At 44.7% G+C, this 13,217-nt stretch overlaps 1 protein-coding gene and 1 pseudogene across 28 annotated transcripts in view; both read right to left on the bottom strand.

Moving 5' to 3' along the window:
* Positions 1–13,217, bottom strand: part of CREM (cAMP responsive element modulator) — a 100,413-nt gene that overhangs the window by 22,423 nt on the left and 64,773 nt on the right. For 18 of the 28 annotated variants that reach the window (XM_057542341.1, XM_057542339.1, XM_057542322.1 and 15 more), the window contains one exon: positions 11,770–12,138. The exons of 1 other annotated variant lie outside the window; for it this stretch is intronic. In XM_057542341.1, coding sequence (XP_057398324.1) covers positions 11,994–12,138 — 145 coding nt within the window. In that variant the 3' untranslated portion in view covers positions 11,770–11,993. Of the gene's footprint in view, positions 1–10,891; positions 11,723–11,769; positions 12,139–13,217 lie in introns of those variants that run through there. 9 more of the 28 variants (XM_057542323.1, XM_057542326.1, XM_057542334.1 and 6 more) reach the window with 1 other exon arrangement.
* Positions 3,636–8,725, bottom strand: LOC103008576 (heterogeneous nuclear ribonucleoprotein K-like; annotated as a pseudogene).

Genomic DNA, 13,217 nt, shown 5'->3' with positions numbered 1-13,217 from the left:
AAATCCCGCGTGCAGCAACGAAGACCCAACACAGGCAAAAAAAAAAAAAAAAAGAATAGAATTCTTTCTGGGACCTCCCTGGCGGTCCAGTGGTTAGGACTCTGCCCTGCACTTTCACTGCCGGGGGCGAGGGTTCAATCCCTGGTTGGGGAACTAAGATATTGCAAGCCGCGCGGTACGGCCAAAAAAAACAAACAAACAGAATTCTCTCCTAGTTTTCATGAAATTCTCAAATTACAAATGATACTTTACCATTCTTTATATCACAGGAAGCAAAATAAAACCAAATTAGTTAACTGTAAATGGGCATGAACCATCTTAGTGGAGTGGTGGAAGTGTTCTAAATCTAGATTGTGGTGATGATTGCACAACTAGGTAAATTTGCTAAACATCATTGAATTGTACACTTAAAATAGAGGAACTGTGGAATGTGAATTACATCTCAGTAAAGTTACTCACAGGGCCCAAATTAGTTGCAGTGCATCATATGACCACAGAAGGTCAGCAAAGAGTTTTCCACAAACCTATCTCCAGGGGGGACATCATCAACCACTGGCTGCCGCTGCCCTTCACCACAGAAACTCCTCTGTCCTGGGTCTCAGGGGCTTGAAGTTACCAGACACCGGAGTCAGGTATCAGGAATAAGGAAATATTTTCAAATATTGGCTTATGCAAATCTACAATGATCGGAGCTATCAAATCGTTTAATCCATGATATATACAATTAAGTAAGAAATCTCACACCACAATAATCTTCAATAAGCAAACTAGAAATTCAGTCCTATTGGAAATATTAAAGTCCTTTAAAACTAGTTTTGGACTAATTATACGTTCTAGTAAATATTATACAAACTTTAAAAAAAATTTTTTTTTCATTTTTTTGTTTTATTTTAATTGAGCCATGTATCCCTTTTTTTTTTTTTTGACCGTGCCGCATGGCATGCAGGATCTTAGTTCCCTGACCAGGGATTGAAACTGTGCCCTTTGCAGTAGAAGCCTGGAGTCTTAACCATTGGACCGCCAGGGAAGTCACTAAACTTTGATTTTTATGGCTATTATATTTTACATTAAAAATGTAAATTTAAAAAGTACAATTTAAAAAATTTCCATCTAACTCCCTTTCAGTTAGATAAAAAAAGTAATCAATAAAACCTTTCAAATAACTAATTAACATGGAGAAATCTTCTAAAAGGAGTACAGTCTCTCTCTCATTACTAATTTATTTCTTTCAAGAACATAAAAACAGTAAATCGGATTATGGGAAGGTAAACCTCCTAAGACACTGAAAACCACAGCCATTTCTAGGCTGGCAATACTTCCTCTTAGTGCAGCCATGTTAAGATGAAGAAGGGCGGAGACTTGTGAGCTGGAAAATTTTCAGTCAGTCACATTTTGAGCATATTTATAAATAACTGTAAGTGAAGTAACATTCGTCTAAATAAAGTCTTCATGTGTCAAAATCTTAACCTAGGTGAACCAGATCAAAGCAGATGCCTCTGCCTTCATTATGGCCAGTTTCAGCCTAAGGCCATTTCGCTCATGAACTCTGGTTACAGGCAATCTGAACGATGCTTTCTTGGGTTAATGACTTCAAGTACCGAGAATGTAGAAACTGTGCTCATAGGGATAAGAAACTATAGGGTCTGATGAAATATTACTCATATTTACTCTTCTCAGAAATTTGAGGGTCAGTCGTTTCTTCACAGTATCACTAAATGCCAAGGTCAAAGCAGAGGAACAGAGGTTGGGCTGGTTAAGTGACCCAGGGAGTTAGTGGAAGAGCTGGATCAGCCATGAGTCCTCCATTAAAACAGACAGCCATTATTCATTCTACACGTTGTATCATCTGTAACATTGCTTTTGGTTTTGTTGCTGCAGTTTAGTCAGGATGAATTTTTTTTTCTTTTTATTTATTTTTATTTTTGGCCGCTCCACAAGGCCTGTGGGATGTTATTTCCCCGACCAGGGATGGAGCGCGGGCGCTCGGCAGTGAGAGCATGGAGTCCTAACCACTGGGCAGCCAGGGAATTCCCCCCAGGATGAATTGTTAAAAATAACCACTGCCTGACTTGAAAGCTTTGAAATCAAAGTCATGAGACAGTGAGGTCTGGGATACTAAATGCTCTTACAGCACGGGTTCAATCCCTGGTCGGGGAACTAAGATCCTGCATGCCATGCGGCACGGACAAAAAAAAAAAAAAGGGATACATGGCTCAATTAAAATAAAACAAAAAAATGAAAAAAAAATTTTTTTTTAAGTTTGTATAATATTTACTAGAACGTATAATTAGTCCAAAACTAGTTTTAAAGGACTTTAATATTTCCAATAGGACTGAATTTCTAGTTTGCTTATTGAAGATTATTGTGGTGTGAGATTTCTTACTTAATTGTATATATCATGGATTAAACGATTTGATAGCTCCGATCATTGTAGATTTGCATAAGCCAATATTTGAAAATATTTCCTTATTCCTGATACCTGACTCCGGTGTCTGGTAACTTCAAGCCCCTGAGACCCAGGACAGAGGAGTTTCTGTGGTGAAGGGCAGCGGCAGCCAGTGGTTGATGATGTCCCCCCTGGAGATAGGTTTGTGGAAAACTCTTTGCTGACCTTCTGTGGTCATATGATGCACTGCAACTAATTTGGGCCCTGTGAGTAACTTTACTGAGATGTAATTCACATTCCACAGTTCCTCTATTTTAAGTGTACAATTCAATGATGTTTAGCAAATTTACCTAGTTGTGCAATCATCACCACAATCTAGATTTAGAACACTTCCACCACTCCACTAAGATGGTTCATGCCCATTTACAGTTAACTAATTTGGTTTTATTTTGCTTCCTGTGATATAAAGAATGGTAAAGTATCATTTGTAATTTGAGAATTTCATGAAAACTAGGAGAGAATTCTGTTTGTTTGTTTTTTTTGGCCGTACCGCGCGGCTTGCAATATCTTAGTTCCCCAACCAGGGATTGAACCCTCGCCCCCGGCAGTGAAAGCGCAGTGCAGAAAGTATTCGAGTGATGAGTTACAGTGAAAATGCCTTCTGTCTGGGGCTTCCCTGGTGGTGCAGTGGTTAAGAATCCGCCTGCCAATGCAGGTGACACGGGTTTGAGCCCTGGTCCGGGAAGATCCCACATGCCGCAGAGCAACTAAGCCCGTGCACAACAACTACTGAGCCTGTGCTCTAGAGCCCGTGAGCCACAACTACTGAGCCCGCGCACCACAACTACTGAAGCCCGCATGCCTAGAGCCCACGCACAGCAACGAAGAGTAGCCCCCACTCGCCGCAACTAGAGAAAGCTGTGCACAGCAACAAAGACCCAACGCAGCCAAAAATAAATAAATAAATTATAATTAAAAAAAAAAAAAGCCTTCTGTCTAAAACACTGCACATAAGTCCTCCTGTGCTCTGGTGGCTGAGGCCCGCCCGGGTGGGTGGCAGGTGCCCCGGCCGCTCTGCAGAGTCCGCACTGCAGCCCAGGCTTCCTCGCCCTTCATCACCATGCTGAGTGCTCCGGGGACCCACACTGGCAGAAAATATCACCCATGAGTTTCTGTTTTTGTTTTTGTTTTTAGGTTCACTAAATTTATTTTAAAAATCATAAAACGTTTCTTACAAAAGAGCAATACATTCTGCACACTGCTCTGAATAGCTGCCAGGGACATATGGACTATTGTTACTTCTCCTCCCTATCCCACCCCCCCCCCAAATGTTACAGTGACCACAAAGCAAAGCGTTCACAATAATTACATGGGGGGATTTTCTTTTAAAACCACCAACAATGAACAAAAATTAAAATTCACTCACTCTGCTGTTTCAAAATTTCAATGTTTTTGCACACCCTCCCCCAACCCCCAACCCTGTTTGTAAGGAACTAAAACATTACATCTGGTGAACAGCAAAGATTTCACTACACCTCAAATGCAGAACACCTATGAAGCAGAGGAATGTTGGCTTTTTAAACAGAAGCAAATAAAAAAAAGAAAGATGCAGAACTCCTTCAGTTCTTCACTAGTCTTAGAAAAACTTTCCAGAATACTGCTTCACACTATAAAAAAGAAAAAATATCTTGCATTAGAATCCTTCAACATCTGCATACTGTTTCACACTGTTCTGCAGCAAATACTGTGCATTCTGTTATCTGGTCCTGCGTTCCTGTAATGGTAATGATCCAATCTTTGGACCCCTCTAAAGGCTCATCAATTTTTTTTTAAATTTATTTATTTATTTATGGTTGTGTTGGGTCTTCGTTTCTGTGCGAGGGCTTTCTCTAGTTGCGGCAAGTGGGGGCCACTCCTCATCGCGGTGCGCGGGCCTCTCACTATCGTGGCCTCTCTTGTTGCGGAGCACAGTCTCCAGATGCGCAGGCTCAGCAGTTGTGGCTCACGGGCCCAGCTGCTCCGCGGCATGTGGGATCCTCCCAGACCAGGGCTCGAACCCGTGTCCCCTGCATTGGCAGGCAGACTCTCAACCACTGCGCCACCAGGGAAGCCCCAAGGCTCATCAATTTTGATCGAAGCTCCTGACTCATGACAGATTTGTTTCATCCACTGACCACCTTTGCCAATAACAGATCCAGCCAGATCTTCGGGAATAGTTACTTGTGTAGTAACAATAGATCCACCAAGATCACCATATGAGCCACGACCCCCTGCATAGGAATAATCATATCCAGAGCCACCCTGTGGTTCATAAGCCATCTGCCACTCTGATGGGCTCCATGTATCTACTGCAGAGTCCCCGGTTTCATCAGCACTGAAACCAACCATGCCATCATAACGGTCTCCAGGTCTTCCTCTTCTGTCATAGGCCATTAGATCTCCTCCTCTGGGTGGTGGTGGAGGAAGAGGAAGATTCCAAGCTCTGCCACCACCCCGGCCCCCTCGTCCAGGAGGAGGTGGAGGAGGTCCTCGACGAGGGCTCCTATCATCATAATCTCTTCTGGATGGAGGCATGGGACGCTCACCCCGACCAGGAGGCATTCTGTCAAAACCACCTCTTCCCGGCATGGGAAATCCCACGGGACGTCCACGGCGGTCATCAAACATCATTGTAAAACCACCATAATCACAGGTTTCATCGTAAAAAATTGGGATCATAAGGCTGAGCACGTCCTTTGATGGGAGACTCTGATATAAGATCAAGGATGACCTTTATGCACTCTACAACCCTATCAGGTTTTCCTCCAATAAGAACAACTCTGTCTCAGTGGATTGAGGACAACGTTACTGGAAAAGCTTGATTGTTGTCTGAGTGTTCCTTGAAGTTCTTTGATTTTAGCACCTTTGACCCCAATAATTCCTCCAGCCAGACTCTGATGAATCAACAATCTCAACTCGCAAAGTCGCATCCTTTAGAGTGTTGGTGATTTAAGCATTCCACAGCATCAGATTCTAGCGGGAGCTGGCTGGTTGCAGTGGGCGATGGCAACCGCAGGCCCTCTTCCAAGGTAGGGATGATTTTCTTCAGAATTTCTCCAATTGTTTCAGTATCAGCACTGATACTCAATATGCGCTCGGGGCCACTGCTGTCTGGGAATAAAACACTGGCATTGTAGTCTGTACGGAGAGCCTTACTATTCTTGGCTCCTTTTCCAATCACTGCCCCAGTATTCTTGCTCTGAAGCAGAATGTGTAATTCAACCATCTCATCAATGTTTCTAGATGTTTTAAAAGTTTGTTCCTCTTCCATATCTTCAGCAGGGCGCTTACCAAATTCGTCATTGGTTTCAGTGTTGGGAAAGGTTTCCTCTGGCTGTTCAGTTTCTATTTTCTTATATTAAAGGGACACACCAATCAGTTATCAAATATATCTATCCTTGCAGGGCAGAACTGAAGTGTTCTGGGCGGGACCAACTGACACCCTAGTGCTGCAGTAGCGGGGCAAGGCTACCGTCCCTATGCCGCCACACCGCCTCAGCCGGCCACAGCTAGACAGAGAACGAGCCCACCCATGAGTTTTTGAAGTCTTCATAGACTAAGAATGTTTCAAAGAAAAGGAATTACAGAAATAGCACATACACTATGTAGGGCTGCGGCATTAAACCATCTTGTGTGCTCAATAAATGCAGGCTAGGAACAGCCACTCGAGGGCAACCATGGCTTAGAGGGAGATGGGGTAAGGCCTGACCCAGACCACGTGGTCAGTGTTCTCCAAAATGAGCATCTGCAGAAACAGGCGCGGTACTGGCCAGAGATAGGAACGTCCAGAGCTGCTGAACCAAATCTCAACGTAGGGAATGATAAACACAAATAGACACATGAGCACACTCATGTTGTCCTCTATCTAGAAAGCCCACCTTCAGGGAACTCCCTGGCAGTCCAGTGGTTAGGACTCCACGCTTCCACTGATGGGGTTCCACGTTCAATACCTGGTCGGGGAACTGCGTGGCCCAAAAATTAAAAAATAAATAAAAATCCCATTTTCATTAAGAGCCTCCTTATCTGGGCTACTTACTTCCTCAAAAGTGTACCAATAGTTACTGTGTTTTGAAAGGGAAGAATTTGGGAATTCCCTAGTGTTCCAGTGGTTAGGACTCAGCGCTTTCACTGGCTTGGGCCCCAGTTCGATCCCTGGTTGGGGAACTAAGATCCCACAGGCGGAGCGGCACAGCCATAAATAACTGAATGACTAAATAAAAGGTAAGAATTAAAAAATCTATTCCCAAGTCAAGCCCGACACTAGTCTGCCATGTCAGTGCTTCCCAGAGCTCACCAGACACTAAAAGCAGGACCCATCAGAGCTCACCAGACACTAAAAGCAGGACCCATCAGAGCTCACCAGACACTAAAAGCAGGACCCATCAGAGCTCACCAGACACTAAAAGCAGGACCCATCACGAGCCTCATTAAGAGCCAGCTGTTCTAGAGACACTGTACCATGTGTCATCGATCGATGGGTCCATCAGTGTCCTGCATCCTCCCATTGGGTCCAGCGTCCTCCCATTGTTTCAGGGACAACAAGAGCTAATGTTTTCTAGAAAGCTATGCTTTCACCAAAAGCTGGTCGAAAATCCAGTTTATAGAAAAAGAGAGGCATCATGGGGATATAAAGATGACTACACTAGCTAAGAGGTCTGAGTCTCTCCATTCCCAATAACTATCAACATTTAAGTAAATCAACCTAAAATCTGGTATCCATGCCTATAAAATTAAGGGAGTAAGTTATACCTTTATGACCTCTTTTAGCTTGAGGATTCTATTTCAGTGTGTACATCTGTAGCTTTGATATCCCAACAGCTAGTCCTTAAAACTGTAGGATCATTTTCTCCTGATCGGCGTCATGGATTTTAAACAGCAGAGAGAAAGGATGCCTACTTTTGTCCGTTAGAACAGGAAAGGTTTGGGTGTTCTTAAGTCCACCCGCTTGGACCACAGAACTGTCTCCACCAACCACCTACCTGGCCAGCACACACCCCCTCCGGCCACCTTCCTGCTTTGGGTCCCGGCTCCCTCGCTCCCTGCCGGGTTTGCTCTTGGCCCTGAGCCCTAACAGCTTTGTGACCTTGGGCAAGTTACTTACCCTCTCCAAGCCTGCTTCCTCATCTGCAAGATGGGGATGATGATAAAAGCACCAACACTGACGAGAATTAGATGTGATAAGCCCCGTATGGTGCACGGTTTGGTGCCTGGCACAGGGAAAGCACTCAGTAAACTGCGGCGATTACTTTTGATAATGACAACCGCGTGGTTAGAGCATCCACAGGACTCAGGACGTAACGGAAGAGTCTATGAAGTGCCAGCAAAGGGCCAGTGTTGCCAGGGCCCCTGGTCCTCTCCTTCTGGACCCCTTGTCACTTGTAGACTTGAAGGAATGAACATATGGACTGACTCCCTGTGTCTCTTCCCAGAAACTCCTCATCCCACAGCCCTGAAGAAGGGGCAGGAATCTAAGGAAACAGGTGGCATCATCAATGAATCTCTTTCACAAAAAAGAAACTGGTGACAGTGGTTGCCTCCCGAGTGGCTTGGAGCCAGGGATGGGAGACAGACTTTTCACTTTGAATTTTGAACCTCAAGTACATCTTACCAATATTAAAAATTAAAGTATTTTTTAACATGTTGATTTTTGAAAACTAAAAAGAGACAATTTGTATTTTTATTGATTGATTGATTGATTGATTTTTGGCTGCTCCCCGCAGCAAGTGGGATCTTAGTTCCCTAACCAGGGAGGGAACCCATGCCCCCCGCAATGGAAGCGCGGAGCCCTAACCACTGGACCGCCAGGCAAGTCCACAATTTGTATTTTTAAAAGGTTACACCTTCCCTCCGGGGAACTGGTGAGCTGAAAGGCGAGCTTCACGTGCCTCCCCCGTGCACCCCATAACTGCAGGGCTGTGGGCAGAAGTGGTGTAATCCCCTGACTCAGGATCAGTAATTTCTATCTCCAGAAGTCCAGATGCGGAAACTCTTAGGATTAAAAAAAAAGCCACAGATGCAGTGACAGCTCTGGACTCTGCGCAACACTGTTGCACAAGATGAGCCATATTCACACGGCTTCCAACATACCACCGCTCTGTCCACCAGGAGGCTGTAGGCGGCATCTGCTAAGGCTGGGTGGAGAGCTAGCAAATCGTGCTAATCTAGCAGCAAAAGGTTTGCTTCCAGGGACAAATCAGATGAGCTGGAATCTGGAGGAGTCCCGTGCGGCTCTGACAGCCTGGCCCCAGCCCCAAGTCGCACAGCTTTTCCCCTCTCCCCACCAGCCGCGGCCTCAAACATCACCCGTATGGCAGACGCCGCCAGCTGCCCACACCCTGCTCTTGCAGAAACCAGTTCTATTATGCACCGATTGGCCATATGCTTCGCAGAAGCCTGGAACCCTCCCTGCCCCAGGGGTTGAATCCTCACTAGTAATCCAGAGCTTTTAATTCCACTCTCCTTGCCAGCTAGCAGTTACGAAAGGAGTACGATGAGCGAGTGTCTAGCTGGTGAGACTCGGAGGGCGTCTACTGCTGAAGGTCTTCTGTGCAGGTTTCCCTTTGCTCTTAAGACAGGACAAACGGAAGAGGAGCTGCCGGCTGCCCCTCTGGTGCCTGCACCCGGGCAGCAATGTCGGGATCGGGGGACCAGCTACACAGGGAGCCAACGGTCGTGAGGCCGGGCTGAGACACTGAATCTCCTACCTCTGCGCCTGGGGTTTTGTGAAGTGATAACACTTCCTCACTGTTTAAGCCACTGTGGAGAAGGGGGGACATCAGCTATGTAGGGCCCCAAGTAGTCAGATGCAATCTGCTTCCCCTGAGATGACAGAGTGGGGTACACACGTGCACGCACGCTCTCTGTTACACCAAACCAACCCCTGGTGAGTCCTAACTTCACCTCCCCCGTCTCCTTGACTCCAGCTCCTTGGAGGGGCGTGCCTGCTCTGTACCCCATCTGGATGCACCACCCCGCCCCCCCCACCCCGGCACTACCACTCACTTCCAAGTCTGCCTCCTGCAGGAAGAGTTCATCTGACCTCGTCTACAGCTTCCTCCAGTTCTAACACAGAGCGTCTTCTGCCTTGACATCCCTGGGTTGCCCCCTCCGTGTCCACATTCGGAGCACACGTCATTTATAGTGACTGACCGACTGATTAACAGAATGAAAGGATGAGTGAACTGCGTGAACGATGGATGAATGCATGAGTACAAAGCACCATTTTCCTTCACCTGAAACCTGGGGTTTTCCTTCCCTCTTTTCTTTCTTGTCTTCTTTCCTCATCTTACTTCTCTGTAGAACAAAAGACAAAAATTGAGATAAAAGATATTCAGAGCTCAGACTCTGCAGGATGAATAAGTATTTCTAGAGAAGAACGGCACGCCCGACCTCCTGGGAGTTACAGATAAGGGAAGGGGATGACGGTGTGGGGATAGCACTTAGACTCCACACAACGGCCTCCTGCTCTCTACTCCCCCCACCCCAAACAGCTCCACACAATGACCAGCTCCACTACTGAAACGAGGGGAGGGGCAGCCTTAACAGGTCAGGAGTCACAGCAGAAAATGCAGCGAGTCTAGCCCACAGGAGGCCTTCAACAGATGTCCCACCGGAGAATGAGGTGACAGAGCATCTTGTGGTTAGGGCTTTGGGCTTCTACCTTGAAGTTTTTTATTATAAAAGCAGGATAGGGGCTTCCCTGGTGGCGCAGTGGTTGAGAATCTGCCTGCCAATGCAGGGGACACGGGTTCAAGCCCTGGTCTGGGAAGATCCCACATGCCGCGGAGCAACTTGGCCCACAACTAGTAGTTGTGCACCACAACTACTGAGCCTGCGTGTCTGGAGCCTGTGCTCCGCAACAAGAGAGGCCGCAATAGTGAGAGGCCCGCGCACCGCGATGAAGAGTGCCCCTGCTCGCCGCAACTAGAGAAAGCCCTTGCACAGAAACGAAGACCCAACAGTGCCAAAAATAAATAAATAAATAAATGAATAAATAAATTTATAAAAAAAAAAAGCAGGATGAAATGTGGATACCAGTAATCACCCGATGTAATGAATTTCATCTGAATGTGCAGACTCAAAAATATTTGACCTAAAAGTAGCTGTTTTGAAGTGGAAAATAAAATTTGGGGTTGTTTTAGTTTTTACTTTAAAACTCCTATGGTTGTTAGCCAAAACTCAAAATAGAGGGCCACCAGCAGGAGATTTCCAGACCATCTGCAGAAAGGCCTACTCCATCATACCAGCTGAACCTCTCATAGCTGCTCTTCTGTGTAAAAGCCCTGGGGCCGAGCTTCTGATGAGATGGCAGAAAGAACACTGCAGAGATCACGACCCACTGTGGAAATCGGCAGTGGACCCCCTTGAAGGTATGCAAATACAATTCTAACTTAAACCTTTAAATCAGGACAGATATTAAAATTTGCGTTAATGTTCATCATGTAATAGCAAACCGACACTAAAAACTTCTGCAAGATCTTTTATGTTACACAATAGAGTAAAAACTGTAGTATATGTTCAGATAGTTAAATGAGCACCAAACGCTACAAAGTGTAACCAACATGGTTCTATTAAAAACTCTCTTCAACTATGGCATTCAAGGACAGCAATACAATATTTTCTTTACAAAGCAACCAATATAAAAATCTGCAAATGCCATAAATTCATTTATAGGCTATTATTTTCACATAGGCATGTCATTAGATTCTTTCAATTCTTTCTTTCTTTTAGTTCTTTCCTGAGGTATTTTTTGTGGTTTACTTTTATCGTACTGCTGGATGCATTATCTTTGATCATCCTTTCCTAAAATGATTTTTAAAGACCTGCAAAAAATTTTTATTGCATAGGACACTGTTCATGACACAGAGATCAGGAACTGCAAATATGTGGCACTGGAACAAGCCTTACAAATGTTGCATTTTAAGAATTTGTTACATACCTTTTTTTTTTTTACAGTTTTCCTCTTTTAAAAAATTGAAGTTACAGCTAAGAGTTAACTACGTACAGTGAAGCAGTTTGGGAATGTTAAGAGATTAGAAAATACGATGAATGATAAAGGGGAAAAAAAAGCCATAATTCTTGCCGGCTTTATATTGTATTGCCTTCAAAAGCAACTGTACATATTGCAATCAGTTCATAGTTAAATATTTCTACTAATCTGTTTTAGGAGAGCAAATGTCTTTCAAGGTTTCCAGTTCCTCTATGAGCTTCTTGTTCTGAACTTCCAGCACTGCAACTCGACTCTCCAGACATTTGACATATTCTTTCTTTCGACGTCGACATTCTTTAGCAGCTTCCCTATAAGAGAGTAGAAGCAAAAGGGCAAAACAAAACATTTTTTTTTCACATGCATGCTACTGACAGGGAGGCTGAAGTAAGCTTGGTAAATGTGATTGTGGCGTTCCAAATCCTGGGACAACATTCCCAATGCGATTCCAAACCCTAAGCCAAACTGGGTTCTGAAGGGTCACAAGTGTCCCTTCCACAAGTCCACATGGCAATTAGTAAGACTGCTGCATCTCCTGCCTTGATTAGACCTCTGGGCAAACAAGGCCCAAGTCAAAGACAGTCACTCTACTTTACGGCAGTAAAGATCTTTGAGGGCCTTGAGTTCCTCAATGAGAGTCTTGTTCTGGTTTTCAAGCACAGCCACACGGTTTTCAAGACATTTGACATATTCTTTCTTCTTCCTGCGACACTCCCGGGCAGCTTCCCTGGAACCAACACAAGGCAAATGACAACAGGAACAACCTCTCAGCACAATCCAGAGCGGCTAGTGAGCTTCTGCCCCCCAGACTCAACTGCTGGTCAGTCCTTGGGGATGTCTGCATGGAGCTGCACAACAGTTGTAACCGAGCACGTGCCTCGTTGGGAGGTTACCCTAAGACAGCAGGAACGACGGCAGAGCACAACAATTCGCCTGGCATCCATTGTAAATGGTGTTTTCTTAGGGCACATGTCCCACGGTCACAGTGACCAGCAAGATTTTCAGTAACCAAAACGATAGGACCACATCCCCAAGTGGAATTTCTACAAAAACATTTACAGATCTTTTCAATTCTCTTAATTATTTTTGTCCACCAAAAGCCACATATTCCATCACAATGAGTTAACTTTATTTGATCAGAAATGATTAGAAAAATTAATCCTTAGAAACCAGTGTCAGCACTGGAGATTTTAATTCTTCAAGACTAAATCTCAGTAAAACAAGATCAATCATGACTGCAAGCCAACAGTTTGTCGGCTAGAAAACAACATGGATAAGAATAACAATAAACAAATCATGCACATTTTCATAAACCAAAATGGAAGGGACTCTGCTTCTGAAAACTAAGGAAGGAGAGAAGAGAGGGTACAGAATACAACCCTCTGTAATTCAGATAACTTAAACCCAGAAATGTGAGAACACCACAACTGAAATCATGGAAAGGACGCGAGAGATGCATCTGCTAACCAGGATTTAAAGCACTGCAGACACGCCCGGAGAAAGGCCAGACCAGCAGCCAAAGCAACACACACAAACAGAGGAGCTGAGTTAGTCATTTTCACACATAACGCCGCCAAAAAACAATGGACACGGCCGACATTTTCTTTCTTTCTCCTTTTTTTCAGGGTGGGAGGAGGTGGCTACTACATCATTTAACTCATCTAGAGAATATACCTTCTGATAACAGCTTTATTTTGGAGTGTTCCTTTGAGAATAACAGCCCTTGGGGTACCCATCATATCAAAAAGCCTACATTGAAACAGGTAATTCAAATATATATATGCAAAAGTTGTGTTGAATGTCTAA

This window comes from Balaenoptera acutorostrata, chromosome 3 (genome assembly GCF_949987535.1).
Source record: "Balaenoptera acutorostrata chromosome 3, mBalAcu1.1, whole genome shotgun sequence".
Taxonomy (NCBI): Eukaryota; Metazoa; Chordata; class Mammalia; order Artiodactyla; family Balaenopteridae; genus Balaenoptera; species Balaenoptera acutorostrata.
Note: the sequence above shows the minus strand (reverse complement) of the source record. Positions and strands in the feature narration are given on the sequence as shown.